We start from the raw sequence: 22,313 nt of genomic DNA on the forward strand, positions 1-22,313 counted from the left end.
TCAAATATAACTTCGTTATTGTACATAAATTAAATTATAAAAAAATTGATGAGGAATTTCAAAATCACATAAAGCCATATTATAACATCGACTGAGATAAAAAATAAAATAAAATATTAAAATCAYGATGTATCTCGCTGCATTGCGCGAGTACGCTTCTAGTTTAATATAAATCTAATAACAAAGTAATTTATTTTTGATTTAATAATATAATTTTTATTAAAGATAATAATCAAACATTCTGTTAGAAGCTCAATGATTATCTTAATTATATTTTAGATTTTCTATATTTAAAATAGATGTTTATCCAATATTTGATTATGTTTATCTGCAGTTAATTATACGAATTTAAAAATGGAGCTTTAATAAATTGTACTTATGCAAAATCACTTGTAATCTTGAATTTTAAGTAATATGCATCAATAAACTCTAACTCATGCATAAAAAATGGTTTTTAAGAGTTTTTATCAAATGTTTTATAATATATTATATATATATATATATATATATATATATATATAATTCGAGCCGAGAGATCAAACAACATTATGAAAAATTTATCCGAGGTCGAGTGGAACCTCTCAATAGATGGCATCAAATGTTTAAGCAGAGTTCCTTCTGCAACTGGACCAGTATTCAGCTACAAGTTTGGAGAAGAAAGAATCAGTTTCCATTAGCTTTGAAGGCTCATCATACTCCACCATTTTCCCTACAAATTAAAACAAGTTGTTTCTTAAAAACCACCCACTTTAATCCTTACCCATATTATACTTAACAACTGTTTGGTTGGTTTTCCATTTAAGTCTGGAATGGATAAAGCTATATGTCTGGATTAATCTGTCTGTGTAAATTGGGAATGTTTTTGTTTGGGAGGGTCTTTCCATAGATGAAATGAGTGTGTTGTTTAATTGGGAGAGACAGGTTTTGGAAAAACTTGGCTTTATGCATAAAGCTCCCTCAGGAAGCTTACTATACCGTTAAGCCACTACCGAACAACCATGTATAGCTCACCGAATAAGCTATGAGTCCGAGTAAGCTTATTAAACAGGCCCTTAGTTAATTTAACCACAGCAACAAAATCAACTTTACAGGACGTAAAATATGTCCTAATAGACTGCTTTATTTTATTGGAATTAAGTTTATACGACCAAACAATTGTATTTTCCTATTTAAACGTGTTACAATAGGATGTTAGGACGCTTTAGGAGGTTTTTTAGAACATTTTTGAAACAAGTTGTTCTATTAATTTTTTATAAACATTTTTGAGAACTGCGTTACAAACACATATTTTTATAAGACGTTTTTTAGATAATGTCGTATAAAAACACTAATAGAACGTTTTATTTTAAAATTGATCTAAAAAACTTGTTAGAACGCCAAAAAAGCGTCCCTAACAACTTATTGTAACACATTTACAACTTATTCACCAAAAAGCATCATACCAACTTTTCATAAATGTCTTATGAACACGTTTTTTTATGAGGCGTTTTTTCAAATAGTGTCATATAAAAAGACTAATAGGGTGTTTTATTTCAAATTTGCTCTAAGAGACTTGTTAGAATGCCAAAAAGCGTCGTATCAACTTATTGTTTGGTTCTATAAACTTAAGACCTATAAAGCAGTGTGCCAGGATATTTACACATTTTTGGCGTCTTGTAAAACCGGTTTTAATGTAGTGAACATGCATGAAAGTGCACATAGGTAGCGACAAACGTACCGAAAGAGAGAACCATGACCTTGTCACTGTCTATCACGGTTGGAACTCTGTGAGCAACAGTTATCACGGTGCAATTCGAGAACTCTTCTCTTATAATTTTCTGTAGAACGGCATCGGTGGTTGAATCGATGGATGCAGTCGCTTCATCGAGTACTAAGATTTTGTTTCTCCTCAGCAACACTCTTCCAAGACAGAAGAGCTGTCTTTGCCCAGCGCTCCAGTTCTCTCCTTCGTCGCTCACTGACAAAATGGCAAACACGTAAGGCTTAAAGTCTTGTCACTACAACAAAATCGGATTTATAGGATGTCAAATATGTCCAAATATCCTAATAACCTGCTTTATAAGACTTAGGAGGCCGTTTACCCAACTTTTACCTGGTGAGCGCTTACCGGTAAAAGTCAACACTTCAACTTAACTTACTGGGTAAGATTTTTAGTCCATTAAAAAGGCATCATATGCAAAATATTATCCGGTAAGTGCTTACCATGGGTCCGGTAAGTCGTTCCTCTCACTTAGAAGGTAAGAATATTGGTTCGTGTCATCGCTCGTACCGGGTAAGATTCTGAATCCTTGTCATGTTCATGTGATAAGAAAAATTGACCCAATAAGCACTTACTGGATAAGTGTTTATAGGACCAAATAATTGTGTGTATGTAATGGCGTTACAGTAAGTTGATTTGGGCATCCTAACAATACCTTTGAAGTAAGTGTCCTATTGGTTTTTTTACACAACTTTTTATAGGACGCTTATTTTTATAAGACACTTCTCAAATAATATCATATAAAAAGACTAATATGACGTTTTATTTCAAAACTATCATAAAAAAACTTGTTGGATGTCAAAAAGTATTCTATCAACTTATTGTTACACCTTTACATATAGGGTGCACAATAGTTTGGTCCCATAAACTTGAGTCTTGTAAAACAGTCTATTAGCACATTTAGACATATTTGGAGTCATACAAATCAGATTTTGTCTTAGTGTTGTATTAGATTCAGTTCGAACAATATTCCTATAAAACCAACTCACCTGAAGAATCTAGCAAATCTGGAAGACTTCGGATGGTACTTTTAAGCTGGCACTTCTCCAATGCCTAGAAATCCATTAGAACCATGCACATTATTACATAAAGATGGTATAAATTTATGAAGATAGGTATAAATTGTGGTAATCATTTGAAAACCCAGTTATCTGTGAGAACTATGAGATCCAAACATATCCACTATTTTAATGAGTATTAATAGTATACCATGTTTGGGTTTAATGTTTGAAATAGAAAACACATTGGTTTCGATCAAGTAAGTAATCATAGTGTGAATTACCATATGTGGGTTCAGCATGTGTGGCTGTGAATGGATCTCACAGTTCTCACAAAATACAGAGTTCTCCCACGAATAGCCCCCAATTGTTTGCGCTTACCTTCCATATCTCATCATCGGAATGTAGTCCTAGAGGGTCCAAATTTGTTCGGATACTTCCCTTAAAAAGGGTCGGTTCTTGGGGGATTACGCTCAGTTTCATCCTGACGTCTTTTAGGCCTATAGAGCAAATGTCTAGTCCATCTATAAGAATTCTTCCGCTATCAGGTTCTACCAAACGGAACAGGGCTGTTATAAGTGTCGTCTTGCCACTTCCCGTCCTTCCCACGATTCCTATTCTAGTCCCTTCTTCGAATGTGCAAGTGATCCCTTTAAGAACTAACGGTGCATTTGGCCGATACCTCAACTGAAACCACAAGCTCATTGACATCAAGAAAATTCAACCAATGGGTCTCAAAATAGGCTAGTCAATATCTCTTAGTAGTATAAGAACCCACTTTTTGTATTTTTTTTCTTGTCAAGTCAGTTCCAACTCAACAAATTAATACCCTACATAAAACTCCACAATGGTAGTTCTTATAAACCCACTTTGTGGGCCCCATGTATAATATAAGTCAAATAAACATATACATATTAAGTATTATATTGGATATAGAAGTCAAGAAAATATATAGAAAACCGGCAAATTGTCACTTCACACCAACTTTGAGGTAAGAACCAAGGTTCTTGTACAAAAACTCAAAGAGGATGAGGTTCTTATAAGAACTCTCTACGATATTAGTTATTGTAAGAAACTACACTTTTTGCTTATAAGAACCTTGCTGTGGCGGCGAATTGGCAATGATATGACCAAAAAAGTACAAAAATCAAGTTCTTACAAGTCACTCAATTGTAAATGCTCCTAAAGTTTTTCCCAAAAAGTGGGACCCACAAGCTTAGGTGGCCAAGCAAAACAAGAAAAAAAAAAAAGTGGGACCCGCAAGCTTACTGAGAGCTTATGCAGTTACAAGCAAAAAATGGTAATTTTTTGTTTGGTGCTTTTTCACGATCTGATGTGACAAAAAAGCTCTCCCGAAGTCGATAGAAAGCGAAATTGACCAAAATAGCCAATCTCCTTAACCAAATTTACTTTTTAGCCATTTTTTCAATCAATTCCCATTTTAGCACCTTACACATTTGCGTGAAGCCTATTTTCATATTGAAAAAGAAAAAAAAAAAACTTTACACAAATTTGCATAAAGAATTTGTGCAAGGATATTAAAGACTTTTTTTTCCTTTTCTTTTAATCTGAAAATAGGCTTTACGCAAATGCCTTAAACTTTGGCTAAAATTGGAATTCGATGCCAAAAAAGGCTAAAAAGTGAATATGGTTGAGAAGATTGGCTATTTTGGTCAATTTCCCCTCTAAAAAAAAACTCCATTGTGGATGCTCTTATAGTTTGGAAAGGATTGGCACCACACCTGATGCATTTCCTTATTAGAAAGAGCTAAAAAAGTAGGCTTTTTGTGTTTTACCTTCAGATCCTGGAATTGTATCCTTCCCTTGGAAGGCCAAGAAGATGGTGGTCTGTTGTTCTCCACAATTGCTGGTGGCTCTGATGGAATGTGCATGAATTGTTTGATCCTTTCTACTGAAATGATGTAATTGGCTAAACTACAATACCATCTAGTCAAGAACACTTGGGTGCCCGTTAGCGTTAATGCATAAGAAAGCGAGAGGCCAACCAATCCTATACAAAGATTGAAGTTATTGAGTTATTATGTGTGACAACCCGTCCCACATGGATGAAAAGTTAGATTTGTTGCTTCTTAGATCATCTCCAACAGATTCTCCAAAACAGAGAAAATAGAAATTTTGGGCATTTTGGGCATTTTTTTCTCCAACAGATTCACCAAAACCTTTCTCCAAAATGGAGAAAGTATGAAAGAAAGAGTGTGAAAATCTCCAAATTTGGAGAACACTCCAAAAAATGATTATAATGAGAGAAATACTTTTTAATATATTTCCACCAATAGGAAACTTTTAAAATAAATAAATAGAGGGAGAAATAATATTTTATTAGATGAATGTAATATTTTAATGATATAATCAATGTTGTAATCTCCTAAATGGAGAATCTGTTGGAGTTGAATATATTTTTGTTTTAGAGATTTTGAAGTTTCATTCTCCATTTAGGAGAAATTTTAGAGAATATGTTGGAGAAGCTCTTATAAGCTCAAAGTTGTGCGCCATCGGTAACTTCCACCATGGTTTTAAGCAAAGGCAGGCCCAAACTTTTTTTTCCAAGTGGTGGCATAATTTGACTATAAAGAATATCCAAAATTTTTTACAATATTAATATAGATTTGTTAGTTGGTTCCTTGTCCTTACATGGAAAAGACCCATGTTTGAGTCCAGTTTACGTATACTTTTAAAAGCACAAGGGGTGTAAAAAGAACACCAAAATTTAAGCTAAAAAACAACAAATTTGACAACTATCGGACTTGAATCTGGGACTTTTGTACAAAGGGAGGAGCATTTAGCATTTTAGCCATTAAAGTCATGTGTTAACATTTCAGTTTCAAAAACTATATGGTGGCACCCAACAAAACAATACGGTGGCACCCTTCAGAAACGTAATTTTTTCCCCTTGCGACGCAACCATGAAGCGGTGGCCCATGCCACCGTATCCATCCATGTGGGTCCTCCCCCGGTTTTAAGTTGATTTTGAAGTTATTGGACAGTCTGCTGCTTTGGGATAAGGAGTGTAACAAGGGTCCGGTTTAGGGGAAAATCGCAAAAAAATGAAAAACTGAGGAACACCCTCGTAGGTATGCACATGTGCATACAAGTAATTTGTAAGCAGTTTGTTTGGCATGCATATGTGCATAACATGCAGACGTGCATAACATGCAGACGTGCATAACATGCAGACGTGCATATAAACCAAGAAATAACTTCAATTACTTGTATGCACACGAGCATACCACCATGATGAAATAGCTTCATTTTCTTTGGGGTACAATATGTGGTTTCTTTGAATATATATGAATTATAAACGAAAGCATACAATACACATACCTGAAGAGACAAAACCCTTTGGTGCCAAAACCAGGAGAAAACTAGCTGTGAACAATGTTAGGTTCGAAAATGCTTCTGTCCTCAAAACCAACCATTCCAAAGTTGCATTTGAGAAGATGAAAGTACTTGCATCGGTATCCACTAGCGAGAGATAGTTTTTGAAGAACCTTTCTTGCATCTTGAATGCTCGTATTGTTGCGACTCCAAGTGATGTTTCGGATGCATAGTTCATTACTGGTGCTTTTGTGGTTCCATTGATTCTCATTAATTCCCTTGCAGTTGGCTGATAATATCCCTGCACTTCAGCACAAGATACACTGTGAGAATATGCGAAACCCTATTAGGTTACTCTCTAAAACAGCCCTCGAGGAGAGAAGGAGGTTCCAACATTTATGGAAGGAGAAAAGGTATAACTCTTAACATGCCCCCTCCAACTGAGACTAGATGGCCACAAATTGTTCCAGAGTGTCAAGAGGTGCTAGACGAGTATAGATTCCCCCAAGTGTCGAGTCCCTAGAGTGGAACCCCATTAGATTACTTTCCAATAGAGCCTTCAGGGACCTATGAAGCTCAAGCAGGATCCCGTGCACCCACTCAACTTATTTCTGGAAGTAGAATTTTTGAGGGTATGAAAGGTGCAACCGCTAAACTTTAGGGGTGTTCTAGGATATTAGTAAATACAAGGAATATCAACCAAAAAACCGAAAAAAAATCCCTCAAAATCAACCAAAAAACGGAGAAAAGTCTCTAGAAATCAAACAAAAAACCCAAAAAAGTCCCTCGAAACCAGCCGAAAAACTTGAAAATCCCTTGAAATCAACCAAAAAACTTAAAAGATCCCTCGAAACGGTGGAATTCGGCTAAAAACACATTGGGCGACTTTGATCCACCTTAAAGGTTCAACCGCTGGGCAAAAATCTTGGGTCCGCCGCTGCCCTTGATGAGAAAATGAAGGTTCTAACATATATGGAGAAGAAATGGTCCAAGTCTAGCCAATGTGGGACTCTAACATACATTATTCAAAATGGCATTAACTTTTGTGTATGAGGGAAAGGATAATCAGGAATCACCTGAGTGTATTTTGTAGCTATTATAGCAAAGATGGCTACAATGAGAACTTGCCAGGTCACTGAGGCCATAATGACAATCATGGTGATTAGCTCGATACCAGCAGCAACCGCATAATTAAACGAAAAGGGTATGTCGAAATCAAGAACACTCTGATCAGATGAGGCCTGCAGGAAATAATAAATTAGTTACCAAAATCCTGCTTCTAACTAAGGGGCCGTTTACCCAAACGCTTACCCAGTACCGGTAAGAGTCAACTCTCTAACTTACTTTACCGGGTAAGATTGTAGTCCATCATAACGGTATCATATGCAACAATTTACCCGGTAAGCGCCTACCAGGTAAGAGTCGTCACGCTCACTTACCGAGTAAGAGACGTCACCAAAACTCTCCATCCTTATCATCGCACTTACCGGGTAAGATTCTCGCCCCTTGCCATGTTCATCCGGTAAGGTAACTGACTCGATAAGCGCTGACCAGGTAAGAGTTTAGTAAACGGCCCCTAACAAGCCAAAGAACTCATACCCTTGTTAGAATTCGTCCAACTGGAGTAGAGTCAAAGAAGACCATGGGAGCACTGAAAATTGAATCGTTAAATTTAGTGAAGAATGATTTCGAGGCTTTTAATCCCAAAAGGGTGGCAAATACTGATCTCAGTAACACGAAGAAGGTGCTCATGGTGGAGATCAAAGTGTAAACGCCAATCAACATGATGTTGGTGATTTTAGAGATTTGTATACCAAATGCTAGCCAATAACTTGCTGCTGCCTGAAGACCAACAAAACCAACTTGACTTAGAACACATAAAGCCAAAAACCATGATCCTTCTGAGATGATGATGTAATCTACAAAAGGCTTCCATCCAACATTCCCAATAACCTTCTCTTCTTCTTCGGTCAACTGTATGCCCTTTGCCGATATCCGCTCCTCACTGTTTTCTTTACTGAGGTAACTTTCATTAGTATTTTCCGTGCTTTGATGCACATTTCCTGTTTGTAGAAGTTCGCTTTTATTTTCAGGAGGTGAAGGCTCTAAAGATGTGATGGAATCTTTATGAGCATTCACAAGCTGTTCAAATGCTGTTCCTGCCATCAAGAGATCCTCATAGTTTCCTGATTGTGTAATTTGACCATCTTGCATAACCTTGAAAAGGAAGAAGAATCAAACACGACTGGTAAATTTGATTCAAAATTTACATATAACACCGACCTCTAACTGGGGACCTCTTTTGAGAATCCATGAAATTGTGATAACCTTGAGAACTAGTGCATCAAGTGCACTAGTTCGATTTTTTCCATCTAAAGTTACATGTAAAAAAGTTTCACATTGTGAACCTCACACATATGAAGCAAACACATTGTGAAACAAATATATGTTCATCAATACATGAAATGCTAGCCTTAGATGAGGAAAAATATATGAAACTATACCTAAGATTAAAGGTCTCATGGTTATCACAATATATGGAGTTCTCAAATGATTAAACCCCGACCAGTAATAACATTCATAATTTTTTTTAATCCTGATTACCAGAATATTGTCAACCGCTGAGAGAAACTCCACTTGATGAGTGACAAGAACGACGGTTTTCCTCTCTAAACAATTCATGACACAATCCTAAAACACAACCCTTCAGAATTTTAACATCCAAAAATAAAGAGTAGCCAAAAAAAGACGATGTAATAACATGAATTCCATTTCAAGAAGTTGAAATCATACATTAAAAAGAGTTGCAGCTGTATGTGCATCTACCGCACTGAAAGGGTCATCGAGAAGATATATGTCAGCGTCATTGTAGACTGCTCGAGCGAGTTGAATCCTCTGCTTCTGTCCCCCACTCACGTTAAGCCCTCTTTGCCCTATTTCTGTTAGATCTCCATGGTTAAAAGCTTCAATGTCCTTATCCAAAGCACATGCCTTTATGGCTCTTTCATATTTAGTTCTGTCCATTGGCTTCCCATACAGAATATTATCTTGAATCGTCCCACTTTGTATCCAAGATGTTTGGCTAACATAAGCAATTGATCCGAAAACATCCACCTGAAAGCAAAAAATGAGAATGAACTTCAAATTAAGTCAGAAAATTTACATAGCATAATGAAATACTAGGAATGAGCTTCTGAACTCACAGTTCCTGAAGTTTTGGATATTTCTCCAAGTATAGCATATAGCATAGATGACTTTCCAGCACCAACTGACCCACAAACGGCAACTTTCTTCCTGCACTTTACTTCCAGATTTACATTCCTAAGTGTTGGAGTGGGTGATTCAGGATCCCAAGCGAAATTCCCATCCTGTATTCTGATACAGTCATGCGAGTTTTCAAGTTCTTGGTGTCTTTTCGTCCTGTTATCTTTTAGTTCATCGTCAACTAAGAAACAATTGATCCTATCAAAGGATACTTTAACCTGGATTAATGCAGAAACTGCGTCGGGCAACAATTTTACGGGTTCAGACATAGTTCGCAATGCTGCTAAAATCGAAAAGATAGTGGCAGCATCTAGAGGAGCACTTTTCAAAAGCACGCATCCAAAAAAGACAACCGAAGAAACAAGCGTTGGTGACATCCAATACAAACCCGTGCTACAAGCCTTCTTAAACTGAGATTCACGCAGCCAATGGAATTCCGTTTCTCTACAAGATTCAATTACTTTTTGGAATTTATCTTCCCAAGACTGTAACTTGATGACCTTCATGTTATTTAGGATCTCAGAAGTGGATCTCAGTCTCTTGTCCTGAGCGACCATGAATTGTAACTGACACTTTTGAATAGCTTTTGCAAATGGCAAATTAAGAAGCCCGCATATCAGAAGGGGGAGTAAACCAGGAAGAACACCAAGTCCTACTATGGAGAATAGAATACCAATAGCTAGAAATAGTTGAATAAAACAAGACCACCCCACATGAAACCACATAGGAAAATCACCCATTCTATAAGCATCAACTGCTATATAATTCACAACTTCACCTGTCGAATGCCTTTTCCTTCCTAGAGTAGAAAGCTTGAGTTGCTTCTCATACACTGCCACCATTAAAGCAGATCTCATCCTCATACCAGTTCTTCTTGCATTAAAGAAAAACTGTCTGTGAGATAATGACTCCATTATCTTGACTAGAATTAAGCACCCGACTAATAAGAGTCCTTGATGTAAATCTTGGGTCTCATTTTTGGAGTAGTCAACAAAGGCATAGAGCAACAATGGGCTAATGACAACAGATATAGTCCTAAGAAAGACACAAATCCCTGAAAAAACCATCTCTCTGAAATAAACTTTGGCTAAAGCTTTAGAAACCAAGTTACCATTGTCCCTCTCAAGTGAATCCCATGCCTTGGTGAATTTCTCATGGCTAACAGCTGCTTGGTCCGTGGAAGACAGAGAAGGGATATCTTCAAGAATTAGTGGTTTTCTGTAACCTAAAGCAAGTAAAGGGTCCACCCAAGAAAATACCAATTTGCTGAAGAAACTAGGCTCTTCTAGTTGGCTTCTAGTTGATTCCTGTGTTTCATTGGCCAATAAAGGGTCGGATAAGGTTTGGCTTGGATTGTGTTGAGTGAAAAAGTGTTTTGTGTTTCTTAAAGCACATAAGAGAAGCAAGAAGCTAGCAGCCCATTCTATCAAAACCAAAATCATGATGCTGTGTTTCTCTGCCAAACTCATGATGTTCACAACAGAAATTGACCCGAAAAAGAAAACCCACCAAACAGAAGCTAGAATCTTCACTGATGTAAATCTTTCTATAAGCAATGAAACCATCAAAGATACCCAAACTAGTGCTCTTACACTGAACACCCACCAATTCATATGATTGAATTGATGTGTTCCATCAGTTGCCACCCATAAACCAGCAATAAGATATGCAACAGAAGTAAAAAAACAACAAAATGCAACTGAAATAGATATCCAATCACTTCTTCCCCTGGATCTGCTGGTGGTATTCTTCCTAATATAACTTAGGAGTAGCACCAGGTAGAAGAGAAAAACGATCACCAAATTCAAGATATCTAAAATACTTCTTTGCATGGCTGGTGAGTTCAAATCAAAATCACCCACATGAACCCTAATGCTCCTGCCTGCACAAAAATTAGTAACCAACAGTTGGATCAGAACATGTTAGAATCATAGTATCAGCATCCATATTAAGTGGCAGATGGTAATTCTGACTTGGTCATGAGTCGACCGAGTTTGGTATAGAATAAAGGGTAGTGGGTTGCCTATAGCCTAGGAGTATGTGGCTTATTGTTTACGTTTTGTTTTCATTTCCAGTTTATTAGTTTTTTTTGCAGCTTTAAATAGTAGAAGTTTTTCTTTGTAATCAAGCAGAAAGTTTTTCCTTTAGTTGAGAAATAAATTTCAGAAAATCGCCCCAACATTAAGTCTTCGTTTGATTTTACCGTGCGTACTTGGAGTGTGTTTCTGTTCTTGTGCAGACCTGGTTCCAACATTTTTTGCTTTCAGCAGTAAATAGTTGCATTCCTGGTTGAAAAGCAAAATTCTCCATAGATGTGTTGGAACTTGGCTTATACATGAGAAACTCATCCTACATAGGAGCATCATGGGAACTATACCCACTTAATAAAACCAACCTTGACATCAAATGGATCATTTAAGAGTTTGCCCATTGGTGTATGGGTGTTCATGGTGGGCTCTCCTTGGTAATGCTGCTCGGTCTGAGGGGAGAAGATGGTTGGAAGAAGACAGGTGGGAGTGAGCCGAGCAAGAGCAAAGCAAGTTCCATGTATCAGGGCTCAAGTGATTCACCAAGCGACAAGACCGTGAAAGCAGCTTTTTTTAAAGGTCAAAAGATGGGTTTGGGGATCCCCGCATGACATATATATATATATATATATATGGTTGGGTTCCGGTGAGAAGGAAAGTTATGGTGAGAAGTGTAAGAAGAGATTTCCACCCTTGGATCAATCAACACTAATGAAGTGCATCTTCTAAAGTGCAATTCATGGGTGGATCAATTCTAATTGAATGTCAACACTAACGAGGTGCATCTTCTAAAGCGCAATTCCTGGATGGGCATGAGATTAAAAGTGATCAAGGGTTCAAATCCCTTCTTACGCTCATCATAACTTCCTTTCTCACACCATCCTTCACCTATATATATATATATATATATATATATATATATGGGATCATTTCTGAGCAGAATAACTACGAATTCTCTTATTTATGGTTTTCTCTCTAGATTCCATCACCGAAAATATCTTAATTTGCTAGATTCAAGTTAAAACTTGAATTTCGATTGTTGTATCCTCTAGACAAACGCCCATACTACCGGCAAGTTTTGGTTTTAGAACACTGCTACAGTGCAGGCCTCGACTCGACTCGATTCAATTTTACGAAGAATCTGCAAAGTGGAAGTAAGATTTACGGATTCCATCATTTGTTATTGTTGATTTATATTCATTTCATTTATTTGTATAAGAATATCTCTATATTTTCTGCATATTTCTATTCATAAATATATACATCTTAGAGATGCTAAAGAAAGGAGTAATGGGATGTGAAGATGAAGATGAAGGTACGTACCAAATAAAGTTCTCAGAGACGACATTGAGATTTCTCGGATCCAACAACTGCTTCAATCCGCCAATTTATCCTTGCATACGACGTCGTAGCACCATCATTCGTCAACCACCACCACCACCACCGCCACCGCTAGTAGCAGTCACTGTGTTCACCACCACGACGGAATCGCCCGCTCTCAGTCCTCAGGAACCGTATCAAATTCACCACCACTAAATCAATCAGGTTTTTATGTGGTGGAACTAATTTGGCAGATTCGATATAGAAGAAGACAAATCCAGTACGTAAGTAGGATGTATGGATGAAGATAGATACCTTTAGATAAATTCCAAGAGAAAATGACGGATTAATGACTGCATCCTTTTTGTTCCCCAATCTGTTTAAATTCTTCCACTCAGGTCTCACCTGCTCCCCGCCTCCATTGTCATCTTCTCCATGGCCATTATCTGTTCATGGAGAACATGTTTTCACCTACTTTTCTTCGTGCTTTGATCAATAGCCATCATCTTAACCCCTAATAATTGATCCGGCAGCCGTTTTCCCTCATTTCTGCCCACATCGTCATGGTTGATGTCTACGCCATCATATATCGTCCATTATCTCACCCGGCCGTTTGCATGCAACATATGCTGATATGCGTTCTCTACTTCTTCGTCTCACTCATTCCATGGCAGCTTCTGTAACTATTTGCTACTCTTTGCCATTGTTGCGAAAATTTCAAGCGGGATGGATACATGGATATCATCGAAGGTGATGATAACATGTGATAAGAAATCTCAACCGTTTAAACTAATCTTTTATTGGATTCGAGCCGTTTATTTTGCGGTTATTTTAAAAATACAATCAATCAAGAATAATGTATAAGGTGTAAACCTTAGAACCTCACACGTCTTCAACAAAATCATATTCAATTTCAAAATTATATTATATATCTTATAACCAGTATTTTTAGTAAATAGTTGTTTGTTTAACTCTTAATAGTTTTATTAAGAGGCAACATCTAAATCGTTAAGAGGTGAATCTTGTTTGGCAAAAAAAAAAAAATCAGTCTCTTAATGGTTCTAAAACCCTCTGAATAATTTTGTATCATGTGTCTCTCTTAACCATTAAGCGTCTTAATTTTATTGTAAACAATTACCAAACAATTATATTTCATTTTACACTATATCATGCGAGTCTCTTAATCATTCTGACCACTTAATCATTTTCATTGTAAACAATTACTTTATATCCTTTGTTTTTTTATTTTTCATTTTACACCCTTGTCGTATTAACATAAATAATCGTATATGAAGTAAAATAGATTTAAAAAATACGTTTTCTTTTTTACAAATTATACTATTATAATCGTCTCGTTAATACCTTCAAATTGAGCCAAATATTAAATATGTTTTGACTTAATAGTACTATTAAATATCATGAATACCTACGAATCAATTTGTTTTATATTCATACATTTTAATTTTTCATCTGATCTGTTTTATCTATCTATCCATATTGTATGTATATAAAGCACGTCAAAAGGTTATTGTTGAATTTTAAAAAAATACACATCTTTTTGCTTCAGATACAAGTTTTTGAAGCACGTCATAAGGTTTTAACCAAGTTTTGATTTGCAAGTTCAAAAAATCATTGCAATTGTTGTCAAGGTTTTATTTATAGTGGTTGTTCGTGTATGGTTTTTCTACTAGAATCTGAAGACTGCAGCAGAAAGTATGAAGCCATTCAAGTGCACAGGTTTGTGTCTAGACTTATCAACAGTTAGGGGTGTACAGAAAATCAATCGATCCAATTGGAACCGACTGATCCAATTAGAACCGACCGTCCCATAATTGGATATCCCATTGTAATTGGATCAGATCGGATTGAAAATTTCAACATCCAATTTGGATCGGTTGGTTCTCGGATGGCAGTCTAGAACCGACCAAAACCGAACCGATCAACATCTAATTAATCATCCAATAGCCATTCAGTTGTCCATCCAACCATTATCCAGCTATAATCGAATTAATTTATTTTCAAATTGCTTAAATCGAAATTTGTTTTATGTGAGGCTTTGAATTTTTAACTTTCCTTATGTTGGTAACTTTCCTTATGCTGGCTTTAACACATACTGAAAGTGATTAATTAATTTGTACCATTGTTAAAGAATTTGATTGAATTAACACACTTGATAGATTCAGTCCCATTGGATATCTGATGGATCTCCAATAAAAGCATCTAATAGATGGAACCGAACCGATCCAATCATCAATTGGATTGGATTGTATCAGTTATCCAATGTTAATCGGATCAGATCGGCTGACAAAATTCAACATCCAATGGATTATTGAATCGGTTTGGTTCCCCTCACATCCAATGGATGTCAACCGATGAACAAGTCTACCAGCGGTTGTACGGTATGCCTTTATTTCTGTCTTTAAAATGTTTAGAATCTGTTTAAAGTCATGTGTATACCCGACCAATGGACGGGTATAACACTAGTTTAATATTAATTGATGATTGGTTTCAATTTCATTCGAATAAATCAAATTATTATGGTTAAACGAGTAATAAAAAATGAATCAACTATATTAGTTAACACAAAAATATTCTTTTAGCTGTTTCTTATATCTCATCAATGTGAGATGATGAAACTCAATCACATTTCAACATTTTTAACGTGGATCAAATACCTGAGAAAATCATCTGTGATGTGTTTTTAGCTGAATTCCATTATTTTGAAGAGATTTTTCGAGTTCTTTTTGTTGATTTCAGTGGGTTTAATTCTTCGGTTTTTCATTGGGTTCAAGAGATTTTTTTGGTTGATTTCAAGTGACGTTTTCAATCTTTTTGTCAATTTTTCTTGTATTTTCCAATATCTCAGAGCGCACCCTCCAACTGTAGCAGGTGCAAATTCATACAAAAAAAAACAAATTAATTGTGAAAATCAGTTGAACAGGTGCATGAGACCCCGGTCAGACGTTCATAGGTCCACCCCTATATTAAACCGTCACACCCATTCTTGAGAAAATGACAAAAATTTGATTAATGTAAAGAGAACATTTTAATTCAAAATCAGCTATATTTTATGATCGTTATCGTTGATTACATGATAATTGGAACCATAAGATGTTCAAAGTTGGTAAGATTAAGAAAAATGGTGACAACTTATTAATGAGTCTCGTGTTCAAGTACGATTCTGGATTAACCTTAATGAATACTTAAGATGGTTAGAAACAAGCACATGAAACATTTAATACTGATATTACGTAAATAAATAAGTGTTTCCTTCTTTGGGTAAACCCACAAAGTTCGATTTCACTTGTTCATAAACTTTTAGATGGAAACAATGGATGAAAGTCGGCTATAAGAGCATACCAACATATATGTTATTTTAAAATCTCTAGATATTTAGAGAAAAAATTGCTCCAATAGCTACATGACACTTATAAAATGTCGTATAAAATAGTTAATATGACACTTTATTTTGAAAAACTCTGGTGAAATACCAAAAAAAAAAACGTTTCATAAACATGTTATAACATAATTAGACATTTTAGGTGTTATATAAAGACAACTTTATTAAAGTGAAAAAAAAACAAGATTAGTCAAGTCATAGAAAGACAAATTGTACCATGATTCTCTTGTTCGCCAATAACGTCTGTGTCGCATAAATTTTTTGGAAATAATAAAAAACGATAAATAAAATAAAATATAATGGAATTGAAGATTGTCTAGTATATGTTTGGTTAAACATTTAGGGCTTGTTTGTTTTTTGAAAAAAATCTCTTAGTACCTTTTAAGTCTGAATCGGTCAGACATTTTTATTTTTAAATCATTTGGTTTTTTTTAAATAAGAGCTGAAAAACTCTTATAGTCCTCTGAATTTATAATACTATTATTGGAGATCTTATACTAATATCATAAAAAAAAACATAAAAAAAACTCAATAAAAATGAATTATTTGTGAATAAAAATAAAGAAATCTATAAAAATAGTGATTTCTTATAGTTGGTTTCACTTTCTAGTTATTTTCTCTCTAAATTTACCAAAATAACCATAGATACATAATTACACTTTTTACACTTTCTAGCTATTTTCTCTTTGAATTATTTGTGAATTAAAAAAAAAAGAAAATTTACATCCGTAATTACGGACCTAAAAGACAAAAAAAATCACCTTTTTTACCCCTATCTGCAAAACAAAATTTCATTTTTCATCCAGGTCCGTAATTTTTTTTATACATATTTTCATCCATGTTCGCATGTTTTTTAAAAATTGCCAATCTAAGGTTCTTATCCAAACACTAGGTATTAGTTTATCACCGGTGCCAGACTGAAATAAGTCAATAAGCAGATAAAATAAGCAATCCCAAACACCCCCTTAATAGTTCCATTAAGAAGCAGTTTATGAATTGTTGAGAGATGAATTTTGTTTGACAAAAAAAAATTTATCTTTTGATGGTTCAAAAACACTCTGAATAATTTTGTATCATGGGTTTCTCTCAACCATTCAACGTCATAATTTTATTATAAACAATTATATTTTATTTTATATTATATCATAAAAGTTTCTTAAGAACCACTTCATTATTCAACAATTGACAAACATAATAAAACCAACAGATAAAAATTGATTATTTTAATGAATTTTTGTCTAAAAACAATTAAATATTGTTTTAATATGGGGAAGTGAAATTGAATGGACATAGTAGAACTGGAAGGATGGCGTGATGGAGGTGACTGTATTGAATATACGAATTTATTTTACGACGCCGTCCCGTCAGTTCCGATCGGCCCCTCAGCCGCCGTCTCGTCAGGTCAGGTTCATGTTACGTTTTTAGTCCCTAAAGTTTGTTAAAATTAGTATTATTGTCCTTGTATTTTTAATATTATAATTTCTATCCCTATAATTTACAATTCATTTTTGTTTTAATCCTTGGTAATTAAAATATATGAGTTAGGAAGCTTATTTTCCATTAAGTTATGTATAAATAAAATTGTTTGTATGGATTAATATTGTGTATAGATTGAGAATATTTTTTGGAAGTATTTTTCATAAATGAAAGAAACATGTTTTTTGATTGGGAGCGACATGTATGTATGGATGGACCTATAACTTTTTTTAAACGGTGACACCGTTTGACTATAAGAAACAAATATACATAAGTTTTTTTTCAATTGATGACCTCATTTGACTAAGAAAATGACAATAACACGATTCAAACTTGGGTCTGGGGTGGAATAAAAATCTTGCAAACCAACCCTACAAAAAAATGACACTAACACCATTTAAGTACCGGGTAACCGGTTGAAGCATTAACCGAGTACCATGCTGATGTGGCGAGTGATGTGATATCCCCCAACTCAGTATTTTTTGCTGACATGGATATCTTAATTTAACAGGTTAATGTTTCAACCGGTTGCCCGATACTTAAATGTTTAAAACTTTACATCATAGGTACCAAAGTGGAAGATTTGAAAGTACGTTACCCAAAATAGGAATTAGATTAAAGTACGTTATTTTTCCATGCAATTTATCTTATTAAAAAATGTTTGTTTACAATGATTTTGAAGATTTAAAAAATGTTTGTTTCAACAGTTATGTTAAACTATATTATAAAACCGAGAAAAAAAAGAGAAAACGGATAAAAAAAAAGAGAAAACGGAGAAAAAAAGTAGAAATTTAGAAAAGAAGAGACAAAATAAAGCCAATGTGAGATCGACCAATATGCATTTGAACTCAATGTGATTTCGTGTTACTTGTTTACTAGTTGTGTATCCGCCCAATGCGGCGGGAGCCATGAATTTTAACGATTTTGAAGTTCTACTGGTTTTATGAGATAAGATTTAACGATGATATATGTTACACTTGGTCTTTACATATTAATACAATTTGAATAAATAAGAGTTATGGTTCCAATTACAGACTATCGATGAAAAAAATTGTATGACAGTTTAAAATCCAATATATTTAAARTCCAACATATTTAAACGATTCCACAAATGTGTTTGATTTACGCCAAGAGCAAAGAACCAAGAAACTTAAATTTTAAGATAAACACTCAAACCCAATAAAGAAAACTACAAATTTGACAGATCATAAGCCATGAAAAGACCAAAAAAATAGGTTTTAGAATGAAATTTCAACTGCTTACCCTCTTTCTTGTACATAAACTCATATTAAGGTTGAATTAATACATGTATATATTTCAAAAAAACCCAAGAACATATTAATTCAAAACATATTATACAGTGCAATTTGGACAGTCTAACCCCAAAATATATAATATATATATAAATAAATAATAAAAGTATAAATCGTAAATATTAAAAATATTTTTTCACAGTATATATAATATATAATAATATAATTAAGTCAAAAACTATTTAATATTTGACTCATTTCAAATGTATTAACGAGACGATTATAATGGTGAACTTGTTAAAATAAAAATGTATTTTTTAAACATGTTTTAATTGATATACGATTATGTATATTAATTTTATAAAGGTTTAAAATGAAAAATTTAAAAGTAAAGAACGTAAAATAAATTAATTAACTAATTATAGGGGTATAAAGTGTAAATTTAAAATTATAATTTAAAAAAAAATTGGTTGTGAGAGGGTGAGTGTATGTGAGGGGGTGATTGTATATGAGGAGAGAAGGAGGTGAAAAAGTGATATAAAAGGTATCTTGGTCATTTAGAATTTTATGACTTTTGTTAAATTTGCTTTATAAGATAATATAGATAAGGACTTTCATTATTGATGCTCTTATACGTGTAATTGTGAATTCATATTCTTTAATGAAGGAACTTTATACGGTTATACGTGTGAACATGAACTTATACCATAAATGAAAACAGTCTATGGCATGTAATTCAGTTGGTAAATAAGTGGGACGACTTACCCAAATATAAGACGTGTTCTGGGTTCGACCTCAATCACTGAGTGAGATAAAAAATGTCCCATATATTAGGGTCTTTCAAAGCGTATTGTAATACCCCCAAAGCCCAAAACAACGAACTGACTCAATAACTTCGAATGCAACTTAAAACTATGGTGGAAGTTATTGGTAGTCCACTACTTGGGACTTACAAGGAATTAACAATTCTCACTTTCTATCAATGTGGGACGAGTTGTTACAAACTCCTCTACTTAAACTCTTGACGTCCTCGTTAGACCTATCCAGAATCTTTCTCCTTGTCACTGACAATGTGAGATTCGCCTAAGAAGTTACAAACACCACTTTCAAGGACTCATCATAGTCGATGAGGTTTGTCCCATCATCTCGATGATACAAGAATCGGCCCTGATATCATTTGTAACACCCAAAGCCCAAAGCCCAAAGCAACGGACTTACCTAATGATTTTGAATCCAACTTAAAACCATGATGTAAGTTATTGGTAATCAATTACTTAAAACTTATAAGAAGCTAACAATTTTCACTTTTTATTAATATGGAACAGATTGTTACACATATTATATGTAAAACCGTTTAGGATTGATAATAATCAACTTTTTTCCCCTACCAAATTATAATAAAAACGGTTAGATATTAATAACATGAAAATACAAAAAAAGAAAAACTAAGTTTTAAATATTTATACCTACGGTCGAGTGCATTTATTGTCATGCCGCGCATTCTTCCCTTTCAAATTTGAAAATTTTCGTTTTCACCCCTCAATTTTGATATATATATTTTTTAATATTTAGATTTAAAATTGTTTGTTTAAAGTTTTATAATTTTCAAAAAGAAAAAGTTAAAAAAAAATCAATGGACCTTAAAAATTGTTCGTTTATTTCTTAATAGTTTCATTAAAAGACAGTTTATGAATTGTTAAGAGGTGAATATTGTTTGGTAAAATAAAAGTCTATCTCTTAATGGTTCTAAAACATTTTGAATGATTTTGTATCCAAGGTCTCCCTTAACCATTCAGCATCATAATTTCATTGTAAATACTTACCAGATAATTATATTTCGTTTTGCACCATATCATGAGAGATTCTTAATCATTCCAATCACTTAATCATTCGACACCAAACTATTCAGTAATTGCCAAACAACCCTTTAGTTTTGAAATGATTAAGTTATTGAACAATTTTTTGAAACAAATAAGCTCTTGCATATTTCAAAAGCTGTTAAATAACTTCTTAAACTTTCTAAAACCTGTTAAATACATCATTATGACCTATAAAATTGGTTAATATGGTAAAATAATGGGAAAAAATATTAAAAAAGGTCAATAGACTTTCATATTTTGAATGATTAAGTCCGTAACATTTTTTAAACCAAAAAAGTACTTACATCTATAAAATGAAATAAATATACCAAAAAAGTACTTATATATATATAAAATGAAACAAATATACCAAAAATGCATTTACATTTAAAAAAGATTATTAATGAAAAATACAATAAATTTTGTTAATAATTTGGATGTCTCTATGTGCAAACCTTTTTGCGTCAAATCATACATTACGGTGGACCGAATTTATTCAACTGTTGTTTTTAACGGTTGACCTTGCATCATATATGCTTTTGAACGTGTAGCACAGTTGGTAAAGGGATGAAACAAATTTGTTCAAATATATAATAGATTCAAGTTTGAATCGTGCGGGAGATGGGTTTGAATTCGTGACTAATTTATCATGATCGATGTCTTAAAGTCACAATTTGATGGGATTAGCCTGACGTTGAGAGACTGTTTGGTTGGTTTTCATTAAATTCTATAGGAATAAAGTTGATTATGTGGATTAATTTATCTGTATAAATTGCAAGAGTTTTTTCAAAGACGAATTAACCATTTTATACATTGTATATTAATAAAATTAATACTTTTCAATTCCCCCCCCCCCCACAAAATGACCACCAAAAACGCGCCGGGAGGGAAAATTGTATGGATATGTCTCATATGTATACCATTTGGGGGACAAAAATCATATATTATATCTGAAAATGGGCAAATCGCCCTCAAAACGTGATTTCTTTTACTTCTATTTCGTTTTATAGTGAAGACAGCTTATGATGAACGATTTGACACATCAGTGATGATTTGACGAGATATCAGATGCGATTTTCATTGGTATTTTGTCTTTTTTTTACGACTAAATATAATATATATAAATCTCGTAGTATTCTTTATAAATTTGTAGTGATCAAAACACTTATACTCACACGACCCTTAACCCTTAAACACAATTTACCATCACAACACTTAACACAAATACGAAATTACATTAAGAAGCAATACCGACGGTACCAAAAGAGCTAAGAGCTCAAAGGACAACTCTTTACAAGTGATAATGGTTTATTGTATGTTCAAAGTGACGGGTTAAATATACATATACTACATTTGGTCTTATAAAAACAAAATACCAATAAAAATCGTTTCGATGTCTTGTCAAATCGTCATTGATGTGTCAAATCACTGTGTTATAAGTTGTCTTCACAAGAAGACAGAATAAAATGATGGGGATTTTCATATATATCAGATTTTTGTTTACCAAATGGTATACATGTAGAACCATCCGTAAATCGCCATCTAGAGGCGATTTTAGTAGTCATTTTGTGAAAAATCTCCGAAAAAATGATCATGTTATTGGTGTACATATATAAAATTA

At 34.0% G+C, this 22,313-nt stretch overlaps 1 protein-coding gene across 4 annotated transcripts; it reads right to left on the minus strand.

Moving 5' to 3' along the window:
* Positions 1-543: 543 nt before the first annotated feature.
* Positions 544-12,793, minus strand: LOC112511718 (ABC transporter C family member 8-like). 4 transcript variants are annotated; one of them, XM_025117431.1, is made up of 13 exons: positions 12,708-12,793; positions 9,297-11,239; positions 8,887-9,207; positions 8,698-8,784; positions 8,047-8,310; positions 7,693-7,935; positions 7,170-7,334; positions 6,100-6,394; positions 4,554-4,768; positions 3,139-3,444; positions 2,749-2,812; positions 1,718-1,957; positions 544-709 (listed from the first exon to the last, which is right to left on the minus strand). In XM_025117431.1, exons 1-13 carry the CDS (start codon positions 12,730-12,732, stop codon positions 603-605), a joined length of 4,275 nt encoding a protein of 1,424 aa, XP_024973199.1. In that variant the 5' UTR covers positions 12,733-12,793; the 3' UTR covers positions 544-602. The 4 variants fall into 4 exon arrangements, with proteins under 4 accessions (XP_024973199.1, XP_024973198.1, XP_024973200.1 ...); XM_025117430.1 differs by having other exon boundaries at positions 7,693-8,310; XM_025117433.1 differs by lacking the exon at positions 12,708-12,793 and having other exon boundaries at positions 603-709; positions 7,693-8,310; positions 9,297-10,227; positions 10,469-10,555.
* Positions 12,794-22,313: the final 9,520 nt, after the last annotated feature.

The sequence above is a fragment of the Cynara cardunculus genome, assembly GCF_001531365.2.
Source record: "Cynara cardunculus var. scolymus isolate 2C chromosome LG 4, CcrdV1, whole genome shotgun sequence".
Taxonomy (NCBI): domain Eukaryota; kingdom Viridiplantae; phylum Streptophyta; class Magnoliopsida; order Asterales; family Asteraceae; genus Cynara; species Cynara cardunculus.